The sequence below is a fragment of the Alternaria arborescens genome (assembly GCF_004154835.1).
Source record: "Alternaria arborescens strain FERA 675 chromosome Unknown contig_4, whole genome shotgun sequence".
Classification (NCBI taxonomy): domain Eukaryota; kingdom Fungi; phylum Ascomycota; class Dothideomycetes; order Pleosporales; family Pleosporaceae; genus Alternaria; species Alternaria arborescens.
In genome coordinates, this window is record NW_021167859.1 from 841,425 (window position 1) to 864,837 (window position 23,413).

Below are 23,413 nucleotides of genomic sequence, written 5' to 3' on the forward strand. Positions count from 1 at the left end.
GTGCTAGAATACAGGACGGTTACTTTGTCCCTTCGCGTTGGTCACTGTGAATGTGAGGCGAACGTGATAACCAACTACACCATCGAGCCGATGTTTCATGCTGAACGAGCAGATCAGAATGAACACATGCTGTGATGGAGTAGTTTTCCGTACACACCACCACTCCTTCCTACTACAGCTTCGCCACTCTGGCCAAAATATCTCTAGCGTCTTGTCGCACCTTCCGCACAATCTCTCCCGCACTTTGCACTTCCTTGACCAAACCCACACCAGTGCCAGCCCAAATCGCCGCGCGCCCTTGCAAGCCCGTCTTGTATCCTTTGTCTTCGCCTGTAACAGCCTCGTTGTGCAAGTTTTGTATCTCTTCTAGGCTCATGCCACTCGCAGAATCCCGGTGACTCTGGGCTACCAAGCCGCGTCCATCATACAGCTCTGGCCATATGTTGGGGCCGCGCAGCTGATCGAACAGCTTCGAACGCGTCGTCACTTGACCGCCATCTTGTGCTTCCAGGACTGCAGCTTGGTACACGGGATGTACGTTCACCTCTTCCGAAGCCAGAAAACGCGTCCCCATCACAACGCCCTCAGCACCCAGTGTGAGTGCGGCAGCAACGCCGCGTCCGTCAGCGATACCGCCTGATGCTATGATGGGCACATGTGAGAAGCCTCCCGCGGCAAGTGCATCCGACGCCTCTGGTAACAGTGAAACGATACTTGCACCCTTCTCGAAGCCATGACCCCCAGCATCCGCACCTTGGAGACACAGAACGTCCGGTTGCGCGATCTTCGCGACGTGAAGAGCTGCTGCCACACTACCGAGTTGAATCCAGATCTTGCTCTCTGGTGAGACTTTGCGTATCGCCGACACCCATTCCGCGAAGTCGTCTAACGATTTCGGAACGAATAGCCAGACCACGGCAGGCTTGAACTCTTCGATTACTGGGAGAATGTCTTGCAGCTTTAGCATGAAAGGGAGGAAGCCGAGACCAACTGGAAGGGTACGCGATGTCGAGAGGTCAGGCTTGGCTCTAAAGGCTTCTGCGGCAGTACGCAGCTCTTTCTTTACGTCTTCCATATTGAACAGACCTCCGATCATACCAAGGCCACCCGCGAGCGTTACAGCCGACGCGAGTTTACCACCTGCGAACCCCGCCATAGGCGCGTTCATGATTAGCGGCGACGACGTCCATGGCAGCTGTTCTTTGAGCGTCGACATTGCAAACTAGGGTACACCTCAGGAGAAGTATGGGAACGAAGATCGTTTGCAAGATCGGAAGCACCTCGTCAGATGTTATACTGCGCTGAGTGTGGAGTAAGCAACGCCCTGTGTAAGGGCCTTACACGACATGCTGGCCACACAAACGCAATATTACCATGGCTACGTCTGGTCACAGATGACGCATCACGTCATCGAGAATATCAATAAGGAAAATACCTCGGCTTGTCCTAGATCGCTTATTGGGATACCCGTCTCGCGTTCGTAAGGGAGGGCAGGTATCCACGAGCTCGAACCCCTGATGCCCCGCACCGAGCCTCAACGAGCTGCTCCCAGTCTGCTCGCCGACATGTCTCGCCACAAATTATATTTGTGCTAATTTGCTCGTTCAGCATGAAACATCGGCTCGATGGTGTAGTTGGTTATCACGTTCGCCTCACAATCACAGTGACCACGCGAAAGGTCGCGAGTTCGAGCCTCGCTTGAGTCATTTCTTTTTGGAATCGCAGCATCCGGGCATGATCGTGATGCTGTATACTTCTTTTTGCGAGAGGCTCAGTATCGCAGATGGCTGGTGGTCGTAGGAGCCAGAGCGCAGATTGGTGGAAGCACCTCATGCAGAGGGAAACCCGAGCAGACAGAAACAACAAGCTCTCTATTGCAAGCCGCATTGCCGTGTTTTGGATGGCGTAGGCTTGATACAGAGATGCCAATGAAGTCGCCGTAGGTTGCGGGATGTCTTTTCGCTGGCGGATTTGTCTTCACTACAAAAGAGAAACAAACAATCAGGCGAGATGAATCACGATATCGCGGTTTCAGAGCAACTAGAGAGAACCAGTATTTTTGAGAGAAGCAGATATTACTCTAGAAATGATTGATGAAGCTAATCGTAGACGAGGTTGGCATTTACCCAGCTCCAATCTGTGTGGACATATACAGACCGGATGTAGTGTCTCAGCGCAAAGACATATTGGCTACAATTGCGAAGCTTCAGTAGTCAATCAGAATCCTATATCAACACTACAAGAGAATTCTTTGTGCTTACAATGGGCAAAAGATCAACGCAGAGCAGGATGGTGGGCAAATCAAGCACAAGGGTATCTATTTGACAGGTCGAAAAGAACTGAGATTAGAACAGTGCTCCAATGGCTAGAAAGCCGACTACACCAACCAACCATCCCAGCATGACTTCTGTCTTGGACACAGACACCACCCTTGTCGCAGCTCCAGTAAACTCTGGGAGGCCTGTTCGATTTGTGGGTGCGGCGCTGCCATTACTTGGGACTAAGAATCCAACCGACATGGTAACTACCGGTGCTGGTGGAGGCAGGTTCTCAGGCATGATGGGTGTGGATGCAATTGGTGTAACCGATACTGCAGATGACGAAACTGGAGTTGCCGAACTCGAGGTGTTATAAGCAGGAATGAACGATGAAGATGGGCGTGGAGATGAATTCGGCGATGCGGACTCAACCGGTGTTTTTGTGGAATAAACCGGGAGCACAGTGGCATATTGCGGTTCCGAAAATGTCGAGCTATTCGTCGTAAGGGTTGATGTAAGCGAACAAGGGGTCGAAGTCGCTATAGACTCAGGCACAGTGATGTAAGTTGTTCTTGTGGTAAGACTCGTCCAAGTGGTGTCGTATGGCGTTGTCGTAGTCTCCAGAGGGGACGTTGACGATGTGGTGTAACCATAGGCCGCTGTCGATGTAGTAGTACATGGTGATGATGTCGCAGAGACAGTGTAGTCGATCAGTGTCGAAGTGGGCTTTAGAGAAGTAGTACAAGTAGTAGAGGTTTTCTCGATCGCAATCGTCGAAGTAGGGTATAACAGAGAAGAAGTACAAGGCGTGGAAACTGTCTCGCTCACTATTGTAGAAGTAGTGCTCAGTGAAGGAATTGTGTAAGCAGTATAACTTGCCTGTGTCGAAGTAGTCTTTGCAAGATAGGTTGTAGACCTTGTGCTACTCATCAGTGTCGGTCTAGTACTTGTGAGAGAAGTTGCTGACACGATAGTACTGATCGGCGTCGAAGTAGCAATCAACTCCGAAGTCGAAGACACCACATCACTAGCGAATATAAAAGAGATGCTCGGGTCAAGTGTCGGAGCGGCCGCCTCTTCACTGACAAGTGCCGCTGTATTATCAGCACGCGCCATTCCCATGGTAGCGTTCAGCATCGGTGCCGTGGCGTTGTGGCTAGCCATTGAGGGGGGGATTACGACGCCTGTAGCGTTGTTGAAAGCATCGTCGGGCGATGCGCAGGACGATAACAAAGGAAAGACTGCGGTGAAGATATTCTCTTCAATTCCAACTGCATTGAAAGGTGGTGGAAGGGGTGGCAAGGAAACGTCTAGAGCGATATCGATCGAAAGAGAGACGTTTGCTTCGACCAAGGCCAGAGGGCCCAATTTGATGAGTTCGGGGGATAATCCTGCCGTGTGGTTCGCAAATGGCGCATCTGAATGAGTGTTGTTACTGCCATTACCGCAGTTCTCGGCAATCTTGCTCGATAGCTTCGCGTCCAGACGGGGTAACTGCAAAGAAGGTGTTATTTCAGCCTTCAGCTGATCCAGGAATTCGAACCCAATCGGTATCGAAGGTACGAAGGCGAGACCGAGTAGAATCTCTGCATCAGTCACATTGACTTCGACAGGCAACGGAGTGAGTCTGGACTCCTGGAAACCAGTGAGACTGCTACTGGCAAGATCCGTAAGTTCCACTCGGAGGCTGGAACCATCAGGAACCTGATAACGTCAGTATCAAATGGCCACGATTATCCAGAAGACTATACATACTGTGACCTCAAGCCCGTAGTTGACTTCGAGTGTACCGCGCACCTCAAAGTCGAACGCAATCCTTGGCTCAAAGATAGCTCCAGCCTTGCCAACGCCAGGAATCACGAAACCAGCGATTGGAACCTGGAACAAGGTGATCTCGAATTCACCAGAGCTGACTGGTCTGGCAAACAACTCAAGTCGTGCACCAACACCAGTAGCCACAAGCTCGACGAAGCCACCAGTAATCACACTCGTGATTTCTTTCCCATCATCTCCGCCTTCGAAGGCGTCCGGAATCAGATCAATTTGTGAAGCGTCAATCTTGAAGGCGCCCTGTGTAAGAGCGAGCTGCCCACTTGTCGTACACCTCTTACATCCAATCTCAATTGGTACCGATGTTTCGGGCACTGGGTTCCCGGGAGATATTGCTGACAAGAAGGATTCAAGGCCGAAGGTCTTGTTGAGAAGCTCTGATCCCAGGTCAAAGGCGACAGTATTGACATCGTCGGGAGTGTCTGCAGGTATGTCGATTCTATTCTGTCGCTTGCGGCGGAGCCTCGTAAAGTCGGAATGGCGCCGGTATACATGGTCCTCCGCAGTGTGACCAAATGAGATGTCCACGTAGTCAAACGCTGCTTGCCATGTCGTCTTTGAGACGGATAGCTCAAGGGCTTCTCCATCCTTAGCGAATGACGCATCATGTACCCTGGGATCATCAGAGAAAGTCTTTGAGATACTTGTCAGAAGCTTACTGATATACCGATCGTTCACCCTCCTTATTACAGCTATCATGTGACGTAATAATTAGGCCTCCGTGAGCACCATGACAAGCCGATCGGGCATCTCGTGCTGAGGAAGTATCTACAAAGTGCAGTTTCATCGTATCGTCGTCACACTGTACATCTTGCAGATGGTGTTCATGCTCTTCCAAGTTGAGCAGAGGTTTCTGCGAGCTGACTTTGACCTGTGAAGCAAATGTAGACTCGTCATTCCAGACGTTCTCATCTGGCACACTGTTAGCGATATTGTGGAAGGACGAGATGACTCCAACATACTCTCAACGTAAGCCAATTCGGTCTCAAATCTCGTGGTGATCCTCAGGCCTCTCCTGTAGAGGTCTGACCGTTTCGTGGCCGCTCGCAGCAGCCGGTGCGTCTCAAGATCATCTCTCGAGATCGCAGCAACATCGGTGTTGAGGTATGCGATCAAAAAAACCACCAGAGTGCCACGAAGGCTAGAGAGTTGCATATCGCGTGCGTAAAGCCTGTCAAGTAAAGAGTGGAAGGAGTGCCTGTGATTTGCAAAGATATCTGTAGGAAATGACGCCCAAGTAGCACACGAACGATAAGACGAGTATTAAAAGATATAACGAAACGAATGGCAGTCAAGGAGCGTATACCGAACTTCAAAACCCTCGCCAGCGAGTGTAAACGACGAAGATATAGAAGCAAATCTGTGGAGAGAATCCACAAAGAGGAAACGGAAGATACCTACCCCTACGAAGATCGGATATCAGCCACATTATTAAACTCGACTCATTGCACCACCAGCATAGCCAAGCAACGCTAGCTCCAGTCTGCTATAGAAATCAGACACGGTACCTGCGTTTTTGCCGTGGGCAGGTTGCTTTCGTAGAGAAAAGCTGCACCACGCGTGGTAGGCCTAAGCTCCTCGGCCCGTGGTTCGCGTCGCATATTCACATGTCGGGCCTAGTCTGCTGTGCATGTGGCGCATGCTGCATGCGCTGCAGCTGTCATAGGTCCATTGAGCGATAAGACAGCGGAGTATTGGTACGGGGTGAACTCTCAAACGGGTAGTGTGAGAGGAATGGTTCTGTTTGCCTCAGGTTCTTGTCCAGGCGAGTGGACTGTGCTCGCGTCGTTAGCGCGTCGCACTAACCTTCTTTTTGTCTTTTGCTGCAAAAACCCCTGGGAGTTTCCTGACGATATCTAGAATTGGAAGAGTGAGGGTCTTTCGGCAGCTTGAAAGGGCCTTTTGTTCATTGGTAGAGGATTCATGAATCTTGGCTCATGCCGAATAGTATATTGGAATACATTCAGAGAAGTATGGCGCGCTGCACGAAGGAGCTCGTCGCCTTGCGATTTAACTTTTTCGTTGATGGCGAGTGGTCATCCCACAAAAGGATCGAAGGTTTCGTGTCATGAGCCCGAAAAAGCCCCAAGGGTAATGGCGCAGACTTTGGGTAGTTGGTTTGACGTCTTCTTCATCTTGCGAGAAGCATGGCCTGAGGTTGTATTTTGTAACACATGCGGAAGCGCTGGTTTGACATTGCTATGGCTATTCTTATACTGACGATCTCCTCACGGTTCACATTCCATACACTGTTGTACAAGCACAGCAATATCTCGGTTAGTACTTTGTACATTACGAGGCACCAATTCCCTCTCCGACAGGGCAGTTTGGTACATTCGCCTGCCAGGCGATCTTAGCATAGGCTGGTAGGTAGCTGTTGGTAGTAAAGCTCTTGTCCATGTAGTACGATACCTGACTGAGCGAGAAGTCTCCCCCAACATCTGGCTGGTTAAGAGCGTTGACAATGTAGCTAGCAATGAAATCCAAGAAAACAAGATCAACGGTCTTTGGCATGGATCCATCAAGCGGAAAAGAGCCATTCGCCTGAAGGTCGTTGGGTTGCGAGTAGTCTGGGATAGCCGAGTGCATTGTATCATCTCCATCGGTACCGAAGTCGTCCTTTGTCGTATAACCTGGATTAGGAGCAGTAGATTGGCGGCGGATAAGACGTCCACCTTGCTTCGATCGGCGTGTAACCCCTTCGTAGTGGTGAGTGAGTGGCGGATCGAGGCAGGTGTCTCGGTCTGCGAGGATGGGGCTGAAGCCAAAGTCGGCAGTCTCAAGATCCCGCTTCTTCTTCTGGAAGGCACCAGCGTTCAGTATACCAAGCACCTGAGAAGCCTGCTCGTAGGGTACATCGGGGATGAACTGGAAGGCATCATCGAAGGGAGATACAATGAAAGAGTCATCGTATGTGAAGGGACCTTTGGCAAGGTCAAAACGAACAGATCCAGTGTTGATAATGATGAGTCTTGGAACATCCTTGCGCGTTTCATTCACGACGACTGTAGCCAATGCAGTCTGTAGCAGTCCAAAAATATTACCTTCAGCCAGGAAAGGCTTGCAGTACTGGCAGTATGTCTCTGGTGCGCAACTATTCAAGATTTAGTCCACATCTTAGATCGTGCGAATAGTCAATGCACATACCCGTACAAATCGGTCAAATTGAGCTTGCTTCGGTCTGAAGTGATCTCGGCGCTGATGCTAGTGCCAGCAGATGTGTCAAATGTGGTATAGGGTTGACTGTTCTCAGCATGATAAGCGAACGTGTTACGGTTCCAGTCCAGATATCGCCGAGCGTAGCGGATTGTGGAATTTGAAGAAGATGTAGGCAGATGCACACTGGCAGATGCAGTCCCTGTACTCGCTGGTACTATCGCGCTACGAGTAGGATTTGGTACACCCTTGGGGTTGTGTTGTGCTTTGCAAGTCTTCGATTCGATACCGGACATAGCGAGCCAACCTAGAGTTTCACAGTAACGACCTGGAATGATGTTAGATAATTACATCAGAACTTGTCACACGTTCCTACCAGACTCAAGTCCCGTAGCTTTGTTGTCGTATACAGCAAAGTCTCGGATGTGCGTGTGTCCACCGAAAGCTTGAATAGGCACGTCTGGTTTGATGCTGCGAATAGCCTTGAAGACAGTGCCCATCGTGCTGCTGGAGACACTTGTCCGTACCGGGTTGTGACCAGTGATCACGAACAGATCAATCGGCTCGGTGTAATTCACGGCTTGTTGGAACCACGGTTGCTTCACCATGTCGGCTGCCTTGATAACCTTGGAGACGTTGCTGTTGCCAGTGAAGTCAAAGAGAACGCCAAAAGCCATGATTCGGAGCCCTGTCTATATCAGCATTTAGCCACTCTTGAAGACATTCAAATTACCCTGTTCGGTGGTGAAGTAACGGTAACGAGATCCGATGTACTCGAACTGGCCAGTAGCTGGGTTGATGATCTGTACATTGCTAGTGAGATACTTGTCTCCGTAGACCTTGGAGAAGTTGCTGAAGGTCTCGTAGGCGATCTCGGTAACATAGAGCTCGTGGTTTCCAATGGTCAACAAGTCGTAGTCGACATTTTCGAAGATAACATTCGAGACGTTGCCATTGGGAGATGTTGCATCACTCAATCCTGCACCGTCGTGCAGGTCCTGTCGTATGTTAGTGGAATTGCTATATTTCTCAACCACGCGCGTGGCCCTGATCGTCCCCAGGGCAACATGAGAAACACTAACCCCTGTGTCTACAAGAAGCAGGTCGACACCGAGACTCCGAGCTTTCTGCTTCATGTGCTTGGTGAAGCTAACGTAGTCACCCCAGTCCGCACCATAATTCTGCTCCTTGATATGACCTTCAAGCCATCCATGGGTGTCGGTAGTATGCATAAAATTGATTTGACCCCATTCGAGAGGCGCCTTGGGTGTTGTGGTCGCATTCTGCGCGTCCGGTTGCATGCGTCGAACGTTTCTGGTCAGGACGACATCGTCTTTCAACGGTCCGTAGCAGCTGTGATGGCCTTCGCAGGCCAATGCAGGCGCTACTATGGAGACAAAAGCGCCAAAGGCAAAAGACCGCATTGTCAAGATAGAGTGAATGGCAGTGCGCGGCAGTAAGCAAGTAGGCTGTCGTCTTCTTATACAACCTTGACGGCAGGTACGCGAATGTAGATCGCGTCGGCTGCGCCACCCACGCCGTCAGACAAGCATGAACGCAGGGGCGGAAGCGGCAAGATCGCACGTGTGACTGTCATTGGAGAAAAAGATAAGCTTTTGGAGCTTGCCGTTGACAAGTCTTCGATGCCGGATGCCAAAAAGCTTGATATGGGCTTTCTCCTGCCTGTTAAGTGACAAGCGCGTTGATTAGCGTTCCGAGGACCGGGACGTGTCATCGCACCTCTCCGATAGTTCTCTTCAGCCATCTCCCGTATCTCTACACCACTATTCGCCAACCCGTGTTCATCAATGCGTTCAGGATGCGGCTCATTTTACAGTGATTCTGGGAAGCTCCCCACCCTTGACGATTACTCAACTTGATCAGTGCGTGTAGCACATCCTAATTTCAGGTATCTTGGGTGTCTTACTGGAACGTGAAAGATTATCCTCTTCATGGACAAATTTTTACCTCAGCTCTTGCCTTCGATTGTTTTTATAGTTACTGGTGATTTGATAATATGGGATGAATGTTAGCAACAGATACCATATCTCGAGAGCAAGTTTTATTCAATGCAGACGCACACCTCGGCGTACCGCTCTTGCAAGTTATTCCCGGCCGTCAACTATACCTGAAATTTCATGTCCTAGCAACATCGTTCAATATCATGAACATAAACACACCCGCCGGCGCGCTTTGCACTTCGTCTTTGGTAGTTGCAAGTGAACATCGGAGCTGCATGTATATTAGCGATTTTGCAATACAAGATGATCATACCTCAGCCACAACATAGCCAACCATCAACTAAAACGTACTCTAAGCCCTCTAATTTTGGCCATGCTTACAACTATACCCTTCGTGATACTTCCTTTGTCAACTTTGCAGTCATGGCCAATCCCAGGCCTAACCCTTGCAAAAGAGCTACCAACAAACCAGCTCAACCAAGGCCTCATGTCAGCTCTATCTGGTAGTAAAGCCTGCCACGCTTGGATATCATTATCGACTACGGCCACCGCCTTGCTCTTTGTTCTGCACCTATACAGGAGAGAAAAAACTAGACAGGCACAGAGATAACAAACTCTACCTTATAGCCTATATCATCTCCTAACAAGAAAACCTGCAAAAACTAATAGTGTTGTAGTCTTCTGTATTCTCTGTTTATATTAAAACAGCTCTCAATATGCCCTATTGCAATACGAAGGAGTACTCCTATTAGAAGGGATGTTTACTTTTCCTATTTGATACAGTGCTGCAAGCAAGTGTTCATGAGGCATCGCAAAACTCCAGGGAAGCCAAAAACCAGGAGATGCTTCTCAAAGTTGATCATCAGGAAAGTCCGGAGGCATTTTTCCACTTCGCGTACGAGACCTATACAAAGATAGAAGATGGTCCAATCTAGGCTGCACTTGAGATACGGGTCTATCAACGACTTTGTGTACCCGCGAGATTTTGCCTGCGAAGTGAGACGTTGCTAGAGATAGCAGCGCTGCGTGATGGATGACATGGAGTGAAAGTGAAGTTGGTCGAAGATTCTCGATGACGAAGTGTGGTCCGAACGCGACATGCCACTTCAGCCCCGCAATCGTACTAAACACCGTGCAGCCTCGAGTAGCAACACAAGCACCGACCTGTAGCACACGACCCAGATCTCAGCTAAGATGGTGATCAACTACAGCAAATGGGTGAGTCATGCGCTTCTGTGATTCCGCGGCAGCAGCTTCTGACATTGCATCAGGACGCCCTGGAGCTCTCTGACGACAGCGACATCGAAGTACACCCCAACGTGGACAAAAAGTCCTTCATTCGCGCAAAGCAAGCCCAAATACACCAGGAACGCGACCATCGCCGCCACCAAATACGCACCCTCAAGTACGAGCGCATCATCAACGATGGCCTCACCGAACGCGTCGACCGTCTCCTCACCGCGCTCAAGTCGCACAAGGACAAGCAGGCCGAGGGAAATGGCGCAAATGACGACCAGCTCGTCTTCCAGGCCATGATGGAGAGCATGATGGACATGAAGATCGACAAGGACGGCGGCTCAGATCGGCCGCCACCACCACCAGAGGGCGTTCACGAGCATATCAAGGACAAGCCCACGTACCCACAGATGATGGCGAGTCTGGTAGACGCGGTCAAGAAGGACATTGACGAGCAGAAGAGCGACGAGCCACGGTACACACTGTTCATACAAGGGCTGGAAAAGGAGAAGGCGCGCATACAAGATCTCCAGAGTCAACTGCTGGCAAAGCTGGACGAGCTGGAGAAGGAGGACAAGAAGCACATTACTAGCGATGACATCCACGAGGGCTTCAGCTACTCCAACGTCAAGAAGGCTGAAGAAGAGCAGAAGAAGAAGGCCGCCGCGTCGTCTTCGACAGTAGCGAAGAAGGAGCCCACAGTCGAACTGCTCAACAACCCGCAACGGCCCGCAGCCACCCGGACAGACACAGGTCAATCATCGGGCGCAGATGGCGACATCGAAGAAGGAAGCGTCGTTGAAGCCTCCCCCGAAGATGATGACGACGACATCACCGCCTCACCCCTCGCACAGCAATTTGCAAAGATAAAAGTCGGAGACTGGTATGCATGCCTACAATTCCTGATGGCGCACCCAGAGATCCTGGCCGAAAAAGAGACCGACGGACTCCTCGTGGAAGCCTTCAATTCCGAACTCGATGGCAAGCCAAAACACGCTAGACAATGCGTGCATCAAGGTCTTCTACTGCAGTACTGCCGTCAACTTGGTGGCCGGCAAGGCGTGGAGCTCTTCTTTAAGCGCATACAAACGAAAGACCACCAGGCCGGCAAGATGTTCAACGACGATGTAGATTCTACATACCACCGTATCAAGACACGCGCTGCTGAGATACTGAAAGAACGCGCTGAGAACCCACAGTCGGAAGGCGCAGGTGTAGAGCAGATCCAACTCCACGCCGTAGACCCCAACACGCAAATCAACATTTCTGTTCCGCCCAAGGAGTCGGTTGCTACAGACCCCCAAGAAAAAGAGGCAGAAGAGCAAGCAAGGCAGATCTTCGAGAGCTTCCCACCAGGATTGCAGCGGGCGCTTGAGAGCGGGAAACTGGACGAGGTAAACAAGGTGCTAGCCAAGATGAGTGTGGATGAGGCGGAAGAGGTGGTAGAGAAGCTGGGTCAGGGTGGCATGTTGAGCCTCGAGGAGGGCGTTATTGACGCAACTACCGAGGAGGGTCAGCAGATTATGGGCGAGATTGAGAAGAACAGGAAGATGCCAGGACAGGCGTGAGATGCGCGCCTATTGACGGCTTGCGATGCTAGAATGAATTATGATGACGGACATATGGGATAGCATGAATGCTGTAATTGTACATTATGATGGATCCTGGTATCTTCGAATAACAATTTTCGACATGGCCATGTGCTCTGAGCTACATGTGTGCGCCTTTTGACTTTTCCCCTATAACTATCCGTACGTCTAATTCGTTGCCTCCGATATGCTTACAAACAATCAACTCCTCTGGCCATGCTGAGACAACAGTTTTCCTAAATCAGCTCGGCAAAGTTGTCGTCAATGCCGGCCATGTCTCGATCGCCAGCGAATGCGGCAAAGTCATCGTCCGCATTCCTGCTCATCTTCCTCTTCTTGTGCGCATTCTCATACGCTTGCTGGCCATAGACACCACCTTCGGCACCTGGTCGCGCGTGTTGCAGGCTCTTGAGGAGGTCTGCGGCTGGGTGCTGGTTCGGCTCGCCAATTGCGGTTGCATACTCTGGCTGGGTTGTGTGATGCGCGGGCGCAGGGGCAGTCTCTGGCACGACAGGGTGAGCAACGGGTTGAGGCATTTCGTCGTCGCGGATGGCCGGTACGGGGTCGTTCCTGGGTGCGGGGGCTTGCTGGGGGGATCCAACAGGCGTGAAGGACTCCATAGGCGGAGGAGTGAGTTCCTCGACTTCAGGGCGTTCCTGCGCAGCTGAGAAGGTAGCAGCGACCGGCGAGGTCGTAGCAACTGGAAGAGGCGCAGTCGAGATCCTATTCTGCTCTGCCGCTGACAAGCCCTTGAGGATGGCTTCTTCGACGGCGCGCTTTCGGCTTTCTATAGCGTCTTTGCGCGTCTTCAGGTCAGCCTCCTGTGCCTCCTCGTCGACCAGTTTCCTCTTGTTCGTCTCGAGGAGTTGCTCAAGGCCAGTGATCAGGGCCTTGCGTGCCTTGATGCTCTCAGCGACAGCACCTTCGGCCAGCGCAAGCTTCTTACAGAGCGCGGCGAGCCCTGCGGCGTGCATGGGCGGGGATGGAATCGCAGCGTTCGGGTTGGTGAGCTTCTCATAGTCCTGGTTGGCGGCGGTGACGGCGGGTTTTGTCGCGAGGTCGGCTTTCTGGAGGGTGGTGGCCAGCGGCGCGACAGGCGTGAGTTCAGGGGGAACTGTCGAGCTGGAGAAGAGTGATCCGCCAAGAGCAGGTTTGCGCGTAGACTTGGTGCGATCAACGTCGTCTATTGACCTCTCTACTGCCTGCTGTACAGCCTGGTTGAAGATATTGCGCTGCCTCCAAACCTCGACTACTCTCCGAATCTTGTTCTGTATCTCGTGGGGGGAGCCTTTGTAGGCTACTGTCGTCCCTTCGGCAAGGATGGGCTCGTATGCGCGCAAAAACTCCTCCTTCTTGCGCATCTTGGAGGTTTGCGTGATTTCGTTGGCGAGATAGATGAGAACCAGCTTCTTGTTTGGCGGCACCTCCTTCATACGTTGGAGCCATACTTGGGCAATGCGCTCGGCATGTCGTCTGTACACGTGCCATTAGCATAAGTCCGTCGCGTGAAGCACATGGATGCAGACAAAGTGATTGCGCCAACCTCACAATGTGGTCTTGGCAGAAGATGGAAGGCTTTACCTGTGAAAGAGAATCCATTGGCCAACGGTGGAGATGGCGTCCTGCGTCTCATTGAGCGATGAGAGCTTTGCCTTGAGGCTGTCCTCGGTGAAAGCCATGATTAGAGTCTTCACGAATAAAAGCTGCAGCCAGCTACTGAAAGACGGCGCGCACGCGACTAGTACGACAGTTAAGTTGCGGCGATGCAAGCGATGGCAGCAGTGTTGATGAAGCCTTCAGCGTGCGATATACGCTTTGCGAGTGCTCGCGACTACAGTGATGACGTGTGTTGGGGATGGGAATGGAAGAGAGAGCTGGAGGTGAGGGAAGCTCTTGACGCTAAGTGGTATGCGGCTAAACGTGGCTCGGTCGCGCCAAGCAGCTCCCTGGCCGTGACGGACGGTAACTGTGCCTGACGCAACAACAAGACACCTGTACGCAATCCATTGTCGCCAATCCCGTATTCTCTCCTCTCACGATACCCACCGCACACACTACCCTCACAATGGCCGACCGATTTCCTTCGTTAGACGAGATTGATGCTGGTGAGCTCAGCCATTGAACCCCCGAAGCAGCTCCGCATTCAATGCTAAATCTCCCAGGCCAGACTGAAGCGCGCGGCGATGCAGCAGACTTCGACATTGCCGGCGACGACAACGATGCCAGCAACTTCCTCGACCGTGAACGCGCTCTCCTCGGTGACGATGCCGACCAGTTTGCCTCAGAAAACGACCGGGCCGCGACGGTTGAGGATGGCGACGATGACCTGCTTGGGGGAGACTTCAGCCAGGCCAACGTGGGCGGCCAGGAGATGAGCGGCTTCGAGAGCTCCTTCCCCGCCATTGACACGACCAACGATGTAAGCACCGTCTGCTTCCTTGACAGCAGCCTGCGAAAGGATGCGATCTGGCATGTTCGACATACAATTGCTCCCTCTGCCAACTGGGATCGACTGACCATGGAACAACCATATTCTGACGCAACATACTGACTCCAGCAGCACATGGCTCCCGGCGGCACCATCACAGGCTCCAGCTTGCCCTTCCTCCCCGGTCAACCAGCCCCATCCTTCACCCCACAGCGATCAGACTCACCCGAACCCGACGTCATTCGGGAATGGCGCGAGCGCCGCGACCTCCAGATCCAGCACCGCGACGAGGTTTCCCACGAGCGCAAGGAGAGGACGATCAAGGAGGCCCAGCAGAACATTGACGACTTTTACGAGAACTACAACAACAAGAAGGACAAGGAGATTGCCAAGACACGAAAGGAGGCTGAGGAGTTCCTCGCAAACCGCGACGACACCACTGCAGGCGGCACCAGCTGGGAGCGCATCGCCAAGTTGGTTGATCTGAGTGGAAAGGGCACCAAGGGCGGCGCATCAGGTAGCGAAAAGGCTCGATTCCGAGAACTACTGCTCAGCTTGAAGAAAGACGAGAAGGCACCGGGTGCTACTGGATATTAGAGAAATCACGACATGGGTAGATGGCGATCTTTTTTTGGAGCTCAGGGCATGGTGTTGGCATACTCCAACGTCTGCGGCCATAACTCGGAGTTCATGGATAGGTTGCAGGTTACTTCATGCAGCTGTGTTAATACTTACTCTCTGATGCCTACAAATGCTTCTGCATTTCAATCATGAGTATGAGCCAAGACTGTGTTCAGTGATGTCATGCAAACATTGCATCTGCTAATGTGCTACATAGTCACCGAAGCCTTGGTCGCACGAGTATGATAGTCAGCCACCTCACGAGCCCAACGCAACTCTCGACACTGTCACTTGTATACTTAACACAGCACCGAGTGTCTGACCTCACATTGACCATGCACATAAATTTGTGACTTTCATCGGATTCCTTCGCCCACACCTTCTAGCCAAAGCCAAGATCTTGTCCAGCGCATCGCAATCTAACATAGCGTCCGCTCCAAATCATATCCCCAACCCCCCGGGTCGCATCGCAGCAATCCCGCAGCAATCTAAGGCGTTCGGCATTCAGGTAGTGGCATCGTGACACAATGTCGACCGGCAACCCGGCTTTCTCTATATAACATACAGATTAATTTCTCCGACGATGCAGGATAACCCGGTAGCGACATCCGCAATCACGTGTATGCCATCTCTAATCTGAGACAACGACCAAGCATCTACTCATGTCCACCAATCGTGAATCGCAAGCGTCGTTGACATGTTTTGCACGCCATGTTTCAAAGACGGTCGAGACTCCACTCTAGTTCGTCCGCAACCGCCGCCCTGCGGGCGTATCGCCCTTGATTCTGTTTCCTCGCAAAAAGCATGTTTGCTTGGACTCGATAAATATGACGTCTGACAAGAGACTCTACTACCAACACTCATCTCGCTTACTTCCAACGTGTTCCTTTACGGGGACAGCGGCTAGATCAAGCTACTGTTTGCAGCCTCAAAGGGGAACTGTGGAGTCACCAAGACCACCATGTGTCGCTAGCGTGCCGTGATTAATCTACGCACCCTCCTTCATGATCGCCCTCCAGCATGCATCGCCATGGCAAGTTTCAAACATTTTACAATCCTGTGTGACGCACAGCAGCCCTGTGTCGTGGAGTAATTACCACCGAGCAAACCATGTGTACTATAAGAGCTGCAACCTCGAGCAATCTATTCCGGCATCCAGGTCACTCAGTACCGATCGCATTGCATCCATTCACTCTTTTGTTCCAACTTAAAAAGTCCTTCACTTCTTCAGCTTATACCACACTCATTACGCAGGATCGTATCTTCAACACACTTTCACTTCTCTCTTCAAGTCCTTCGAATCGAACGTTTCCACCATGAAGTACATCACCTCCGCCCTCGCTTTCGCTACTGCCGTTGCAGCTCACGGCTATGTCAACAACGCTACCATCGGCGGCAAGGAATACGTCTTCTACCAGCCTTACCAAGACCCTTACATGACCGACGTGAAGCGTATCTCGCGTCCCATCCAGGGCAACGGGCCTGTTGAGGACGTTGCCATCTCTGATGTCCAATGCGGTGGTTACGCTGCTGGTGGTATCAAGGGCTCCAAGCCTGCTGCCCTGCATGCTGAGGCTGCCGCTGGTTCTGATGTTGAGCTCTTCTGGACGCTATGGCCTGAGAGCCATATGGGTCCTACCATCACATACATGGCCAAGTGCCCCGACACTGGCTGTAACGACTGGATGCCCGAGTCTGCGTAAGTGATACTCTCTCTCTGGTCCAACCTTCGTCGTGCTAACGTTGTGACAGTGCTGTCTGGTTCAAGGTCCAGGAAGATGGCCGCCAAGGCACTTCAGATGTCTGGGGCTCCGACGCTCTCCAGGTCCCTGGTGGTTCCGTCACCTACACTATCCCCAAGTGCATTGCCCCTGGCTACTACCTCGTTCGCCACGAAATTGTTGCGCTGCACGCCGCATACCAGTACCCTGGTGCCCAATTCTACCCTGGTTGCCATCAGCTCAAGGTCACCGGTGGTGGAAGCACAAAGCCCAGCGGTCTCGTTTCCTTCCCCGGCGCCTACAAGGGCTCTGACGCTGGCATCACCTACGATGCCTACAAGGCCTCCACCTACACCATCCCTGGCCCAAAGAAGTTCACCTGCTAGACGGGTGACTCGCTGATCAGCATCCCTGAGATGAAACACACTTCACTGTAAATATTCGGAATCGTACATAGTCCTTGCATTGAGATGAATGGATCTTTGCAACACCTCAAACAGTCTTGTCTCTGTCAGCTTCGCGCCCGTATTATACTTCGCATACATGATCCTCAATGCCCACCAGACGATCTCAATACATTGTCCTAGTAGAACTTGTCGTGTTGGCAACCTCGTTGATGTGCGCTTACTCGATGCGCTGGGAACGAAGCGTCACACTTCGACTCTCATCCTGCAAGGTGTGTTGAATTCCAGAAGGTCGACAGGACCCTGGCGAGCGTACCAAACATGCGTCTACCATGACAGGTATATCATCACTGCTGTACCAATGTCGCCCTCCTGGATGTCGATGTGGTTTTCATATCTTGAACTTGTGTTCCGCGGACGACTCGTAAATATTCCTTTTTCTTTTACAAGCGACAGCTCTCCCAACCTCGGTCGGAGACACGCTCGCGTATCTACTTCACATGCCTCTGGGAGGCCAACAGGCATTGTCGTCTTACTTCCGGATATCTCACTCCGCGGAGGCAGGTCGTTTCCTTTTAACCTAGGTGTGGACGCAGATATCTGGTCAGATGTACAACCATCTCGGGCCTTCTTTGTTTCCTTTTCTATGCTTTGAAGCGTCCTGAACCTCTATTCCGCCATTTATCCGCTGTCTTACGTGTTCAGTCCTGATTCGCATTAGATTATCTGCTTTCGAAGCATCTTGGTTGCACATCTTTCTCAGAGGCGTGTACCGGATAGGATATGGTCACGCTCGCCACGGTACAGACAGACGCAAAGCCTATTTGAGCCAGCAATACAAGGTGCTCTTGGATTGGTTGCTTCGTTTTGGTTCTGCGTTGTCGATATCGGCTGTACTATGGATTCGAGGGTGTGGGCGAAAGCTGTTGTAGATGACTCAAATCGGTAGCGCCTTGTACGATCGGTGAGTTCTGATCAGCGCTATGTGCTGTCGTCTCTGTAGGCTTGCATGAAGATTAGGCAAACCTCAGATCCAGATTGATGGTGTTGAACGAGGCTAGCATCCTTCTGGAGCATGTAGGAAAGAGCGCCGCTATCCGGTCAGTCCAAGCAGGAATTATTCAAGTTACTATATTAGAAATTGTACACCGTATGGAAGCAGAAGCTGGGCTTGCGCCAGTTTAGATGCCAGGCTGATCGCCGGCCTAACGGACGGGTCCGCACATGGCTTCGGCGCTATTGTGAAACCACTGAAAGGAAGAGGTATCTTCTAGAAGGGACGCCAGATTCGCTCTGAGAAGCAGGGCGAGTCAGTATACGGCCGGACGAAAGGCGCGTTGCTTGCGCATGATGCAGGAACACCTCTGACGTCTGTTCTTGTTACCATCGGCGGTGCTTCGAAAGGGCAATTGCTAATGCGATTGCGGTTGGAATCGCGGTCAATATGATGTGAACAGCAAGTGGTAGCATGAGGACTGGCGCTGCAGCTAGCAATGCGATGATGCCCACAGTGGGCCCCTAAACATCGGCTCTGCTCCTTCCCCGGCTCACATCTGCGCCGTACCAGGCTAACCACTGAATGCTAACACGACCGACAGCCCAGCACAGGATGACGATGTGCAACCAAGTCTACCGTTTCTTCGATGAGGCAGCTGCAAGCGATATCGGTATATCCCATGGCGAAATCCTAGGCAGATCTTCATCTTACGGCGCATCATCGTCTTCCGTCGCAACCGTGAGCGCTTGACAAAGGTTAAAGACCAAGGTTTTCTGACGATTCGCCCAGCGGCTCTGCTTCGTGCTGTACTCCGTGTCAGGCGGACTTACTCGAGCAGGAGGACCCTGGAATAGGTCCACGGATCAATAGCCGCGAGCTTCCACCGCTCTTTCGGATCTTGCCAACATTTCAAGAAGTCTAGCGAGTATCTGGTGTCCTGGCCTGGGTACAATCATCATGATCACCTGGCCATGTGCATACTTAGGGCGATATTGCGGATCCATCCTTCATCGTGGCTGGTTGCAGCAGAGACGATCCGTGCTGCTATTCAGAACGGACCCTCGAATATTTGTGGCGCGCATGAAGGCGTGCGACTAACCACAGTTTGCGAAGTAGGAGAGGCCCAGCGTAATGGTAATCAAAAGCAAATCTCCGTTGACGATCTCGCTGGGTTCGTGTTACATGTGCATTGGTTGTTACAGGCAAGACGCGTGTGTGCCGCATCGCAAGCATGTGTCGCTTATGCTACTCGTCTAGGAAACGTTACACAGCGAGGATTTCTACGATAAGCTTTCAACGAGACTTTTGCCTTCAAAGTAAATCGTCGAGTGTACAGAACAACCAAGGAATACCGGCCAGCGTTTCAGGCGAAAGTCAGGGATCAAGGCTACGGATGAGAGCTCCCGTCGCGGTTCATGGAGCGACTCCGAAGTCTAGGTTCCGCAAGAGCCCAGCCAGAGGCTTACAAAATTTCTTGATATCATCCTCATTAGGTACGCTCCTCGGCCAGCGTCAATCGTATCATAACAGCCGCGCTGGCCAATGAACTTCTTCGTCTTCACCGCTTAAATGAAGATTTCTTAGGAACAGCCAGGGGGAACCGGTTACAGGCAGACCGTAGTAACGCCCGAGTCGTACCGCTCGTGAGCTCACGCAAGACAAGCCGCACTTCCACGGGCTGCGTCATAGCTTCTGAAGAACGTGTTAGACCGCGGCAGTTTCCTGCCCGGACATTAAGGAAGAAATCGGTGTAGGCGAGCGCGTTGAGTAATCTACCTTGGTACTGTGTTTCGCGACACCAAGGCGAGAAATCACAGCAAGCTACCAAAAGAATCACCCACGCCGCTTTGACAGGCGTCACAAGCGTCTCATGAGGTGGGCTACACATTGTTCCCAGGGCTGAGTATACCCCAGTCAGAAATGCGAGGTAAACGGCCCGCCACTTTGGGTCGCCGAAGCGGCACCACTCTTCTTGGCTCGAGCACGCTACTTCCTTCAAACGTTCGGCACCAGTCTTCGTGCGCAAATGACAGTACCGTAAACCCACAATCGCTTCAGCAACTCCAGGATCTGCCCGTCTGTGGAAAGAAGCTGATTGCATGCTATTCGCTGCCTTTTCGCACCTTACTTGCCTTTTCCCACGTTCACGCCTGGAGCACCACACTCTGCACGTGTCATCATGGCAAATGCTCTGAAATTATTACCCTGACTGTAGGTTGCATCTCGCAAACTGATGCTACTGGATCGTTTTTGGCACCGTTCTCTGCATGGTTGGTTTCACAGAGCCAGGACATCATATAACCCACTACACGCCTCCCATGTTTTTACTACCATTCACCCGACCACCTACCCTTTCCACTTCGAGTATCAACTCCCCGGTAGCTGGGTTTGTGGGTCTACGCCGTGGCTGTCAATCCTCCTAGTGTGTCTCCGCCTACGGCCCACCGTCTTTTACACCCTTCTAAATTCCTTCTACGCTTCCGCCGCCGAGACCCTTCTTGTTTCTCTTCAACCTTCTCATGCTTAGCTGTTGATTATTGACCATGGGTTTCAATCCAGACTCCAAAGAACTAGGATCGAGCGCGCCGCGCGTTGGAGAAAGAGCGCTCCAATCTACCACCTCCAATCAGTCGAAAGCGGCAGGAAACAATCAAAATCAAAGCATCATGGCCACAATCGCAGATGACGATGACAGGCTACTGGTACGCATTGGATACACTCCAGTAAGTGCTCCAAGCCTTCCACTCAGGCATCTTCCAACAGCGTACAGGTGCTACAAAGACATTTCTCAAGATGGTCTACTGTTTCATATGCCATCTCAATTCTAGGTGTATTGGGCTCGGTACCTGCAACCTTCGGTGCCCCGATGAGTTCAGGCGGACCAGCGACAGCAGTATGGGCCTGGTTCATTGGCAGTGTCATGGCATACTGCATAGCCAGTTCAGGTATGTTGGACAGAGCCCCGAAGGAACCTTAGCTAAGTTTTCGTCAAGTTGCCGAATTGGTATCCGCATACCCAACCGCTGGAGGAATGTACTATGTCACAAAACATGTTGTACCACCTGAGCACGTCGCAGCCTGGGCGTGGATCATTGGGTGGTGCAATTTCCTTGGTCAAGCAGCTGGCGTGGCAAGTCTGGCATACACAATCTCTCAGATGATACTGGCGACCGCCGTTATGCATACCCTAGACAATGGGGAAGCTGCCTTTGAGCCGTGAGACATACCCCGCTTGTACGACCTGCAGCAGCTTACCGATCAATACAGGCAAGCATATCAGACCGTCCTTCTCGCCATCTTCGTATTGTGCATGTTTGGCACAATCTGCTCGTTCCCCACGAACTGGCTCCATCGCATCATTTTATGGTTTGCGCCTATCAACAGTAAGTGGACTGGAAAGCTAGTCTCGGCACAGTCTGACAATAAGTAGTCATTGCATCAATCTGCATCTGCATCGCTCTTCTCATCCTCACACCGAACAAACAAAGCCCGCAATGGGTGTTTACGACAGTAATGGACGGCTCGGGTTGGGGAAGCAAAGGATTTTCCTTCCTTCTCGGGTATGCCTAACCAATGCATGTGTGCAGACACGTCACTAACCTTACACAGTTTCCTCTCTGTTGCATGGACAATGACAGACTACGACGGCACAACACAGTAGGTCAGCCCTACAATCCTGCGTATCAGCCAATCTAATCAGTGTCACACAGCATGTCGGAAGAGACGCACGATGCCGCTATTCGTGGCCCTGTAGCGATCCGAGCGGCGATCCTCGTGTCCGGTGTCGTAGGATGGATGCTAACAGTCACCTTTTGCTTCTGCATGTCAGACTACGACGAGATTATGGCGACACCGACTGGTCTTCCCGTCGCCCAGATCTTCTTTAATGCCGGTGGCAGAACAGGTGGAACCATCATGTGGTTCTTCGTCATGTTGGTCCAATTCTTCACCGGCTGTTCTGCCATGTTGGCCAACGCGAGAATGGCTTGGGCCTTTTCCCGCGATGCAGCCTTCCCATTCTCGGGGTAAGTGACCGCCCCCAATCGGCGCTATTATCTCGGAGCTGACTATGCATAGTTTCTGGAGTAAGGTCAATTCGTACACAGGCACCCCGGTCAATGCAGTATGGCTGGTTGTCATCTTCTGCAGCTGTCTTGACTTAATCGGAATCGGAAGCACCCTCACCATCACGGCTATTTTCAACATCACAGCACCTGCTCTGGACATCAGTTACATCGCAGTCATCATCGCACACCGATGGTATGAAAACACCGTCATCTTCCATCCTGGACCATACACAATGGGTAGATGGAGCAAGCCGGTCAACGCGATCGCAGTGACATGGGTCATCTTCATTAGTGTTGTGCTGTTCTTCCCAACTGTGAAGCCAGTCAGAGCCGACAACATGAATTACGCTATCTGCGTGGCAGCCTTCATTGGCTTGTTCAGCACGGTCTGGTGGTACGCCGGTGCAAGGAAGAAGTACATTGGCCCACGCACAAGCGATACCATCGACATGCTTCCACCAGAGGACCCAGAGGACATTCTCAGCGACTACGACACCGTTTAGTGGAGGAGTCCACGTCACACTCGCCTATCCCTACTAGAGGCGCATCGCCAAATCGAAACATAACGACTTTAACGACATCTGAAAATACTGATAGACGGGTTTGATTTTCCGGGCGTTATACTGAGGTGGACAATCCTTCGTTCTTTAGCGTTGCCCACTCTTTGGGTTGCATTTTACTTTCATCGTTTCTCATGAGCATTCGGAGTCACCATTTAGAAGGAAAGACATCAGGGGGCAAACCCATTCACTTGAGCAAAGTACCCATAGATCGGATGATACCCCCAAAGAAGCCACCCACGTACTCAATAGCAAACCTACGCGAATGTTCTTATCACTTAGCGCAATGTACTTCATTAATACCATTCATTCCATATTCAGAAACCTTCTCTCATCCACTGAGTACGAAGGTCACCGCGTGAGTACCAATGGTCACAACCCTCTTCCACTAGCGTGCATGTGTATGCAATGCAGGTCATATCTGGCCCGCGGATCCGCAATTAGTTCCACACCACCAATCGTAGTAACTCCACTGTCCTTTCTTTTTATCCATTCTCTGCATTGATTGATCGGTGATGTGGGAGCCATGTGAGTGCGGTTCGCCTGCTTACGTGACCCCCATGCTGCAAGGCCTTCATGCTCACA

At 51.6% G+C, this 23,413-nt stretch overlaps 9 protein-coding genes across 9 annotated transcripts; 4 read left to right on the forward strand and 5 right to left on the reverse strand.

Annotated features, from left to right (window-relative positions):
• Positions 1 to 172: 172 nt before the first annotated feature.
• On the reverse strand, positions 173 to 1,216 carry AA0111_g2383 (hypothetical protein; the record flags this gene model as incomplete). Its single annotated transcript, XM_028648148.1, has 1 exon — positions 173 to 1,216. The coding sequence occupies one exon, from the start codon at positions 1,214 to 1,216 to the stop codon at positions 173 to 175; it is 1,044 nt and encodes a 347-aa protein (XP_028509850.1).
• Positions 1,217 to 2,345: 1,129 nt separating this feature from the next.
• On the reverse strand, positions 2,346 to 2,558 carry AA0111_g2384 (hypothetical protein; the record flags this gene model as incomplete). Its single annotated transcript, XM_028648149.1, has 1 exon — positions 2,346 to 2,558. One exon carries the CDS (start codon positions 2,556 to 2,558, stop codon positions 2,346 to 2,348), a length of 213 nt encoding a protein of 70 aa, XP_028509857.1.
• Positions 2,559 to 2,805: 247 nt separating this feature from the next.
• AA0111_g2385 (hypothetical protein) lies at positions 2,806 to 5,243 on the reverse strand (the record flags this gene model as incomplete). The annotated part of the gene is made up of 5 exons (XM_028648150.1): positions 2,806 to 3,180; positions 3,345 to 3,962; positions 4,014 to 4,701; positions 4,748 to 5,000; positions 5,051 to 5,243. 5 exons carry the CDS (start codon positions 5,241 to 5,243, stop codon positions 2,806 to 2,808), a joined length of 2,127 nt encoding a protein of 708 aa, XP_028509856.1.
• Positions 5,244 to 6,380: 1,137 nt separating this feature from the next.
• AA0111_g2386 (Secreted protein) lies at positions 6,381 to 8,668 on the reverse strand (the record flags this gene model as incomplete). The annotated part of the gene is made up of 5 exons (XM_028648151.1): positions 6,381 to 7,182; positions 7,236 to 7,572; positions 7,621 to 7,932; positions 7,978 to 8,242; positions 8,327 to 8,668. 5 exons carry the CDS (start codon positions 8,666 to 8,668, stop codon positions 6,381 to 6,383), a joined length of 2,058 nt encoding a protein of 685 aa, XP_028509855.1.
• A 1,731-nt stretch (positions 8,669 to 10,399) lies between these two features.
• On the forward strand, positions 10,400 to 12,009 carry AA0111_g2387 (hypothetical protein; the record flags this gene model as incomplete). Its single annotated transcript, XM_028648152.1, has 2 exons — positions 10,400 to 10,423; positions 10,477 to 12,009. The coding sequence occupies 2 exons, from the start codon at positions 10,400 to 10,402 to the stop codon at positions 12,007 to 12,009; spliced, it is 1,557 nt and encodes a 518-aa protein (XP_028509854.1).
• A 257-nt stretch (positions 12,010 to 12,266) lies between these two features.
• On the reverse strand, positions 12,267 to 13,709 carry AA0111_g2388 (hypothetical protein; the record flags this gene model as incomplete). The annotated part of the gene is made up of 2 exons (XM_028648153.1): positions 12,267 to 13,503; positions 13,612 to 13,709. 2 exons carry the CDS (start codon positions 13,707 to 13,709, stop codon positions 12,267 to 12,269), a joined length of 1,335 nt encoding a protein of 444 aa, XP_028510314.1.
• A 386-nt stretch (positions 13,710 to 14,095) lies between these two features.
• On the forward strand, positions 14,096 to 15,055 carry AA0111_g2389 (hypothetical protein; the record flags this gene model as incomplete). Its single annotated transcript, XM_028648154.1, has 3 exons — positions 14,096 to 14,135; positions 14,193 to 14,449; positions 14,591 to 15,055. The coding sequence occupies 3 exons, from the start codon at positions 14,096 to 14,098 to the stop codon at positions 15,053 to 15,055; spliced, it is 762 nt and encodes a 253-aa protein (XP_028509849.1).
• A 1,340-nt stretch (positions 15,056 to 16,395) lies between these two features.
• AA0111_g2390 (hypothetical protein) lies at positions 16,396 to 17,186 on the forward strand (the record flags this gene model as incomplete). The annotated part of the gene is made up of 2 exons (XM_028648156.1): positions 16,396 to 16,778; positions 16,832 to 17,186. The coding sequence occupies 2 exons, from the start codon at positions 16,396 to 16,398 to the stop codon at positions 17,184 to 17,186; spliced, it is 738 nt and encodes a 245-aa protein (XP_028510143.1).
• A 3,558-nt stretch (positions 17,187 to 20,744) lies between these two features.
• On the forward strand, positions 20,745 to 22,771 carry AA0111_g2391 (putative amino-acid permease; the record flags this gene model as incomplete). The annotated part of the gene is made up of 8 exons (XM_028648157.1): positions 20,745 to 20,924; positions 20,972 to 21,146; positions 21,195 to 21,417; positions 21,469 to 21,584; positions 21,632 to 21,761; positions 21,811 to 21,858; positions 21,912 to 22,226; positions 22,279 to 22,771. 8 exons carry the CDS (start codon positions 20,745 to 20,747, stop codon positions 22,769 to 22,771), a joined length of 1,680 nt encoding a protein of 559 aa, XP_028510144.1.
• Positions 22,772 to 23,413: the final 642 nt, after the last annotated feature.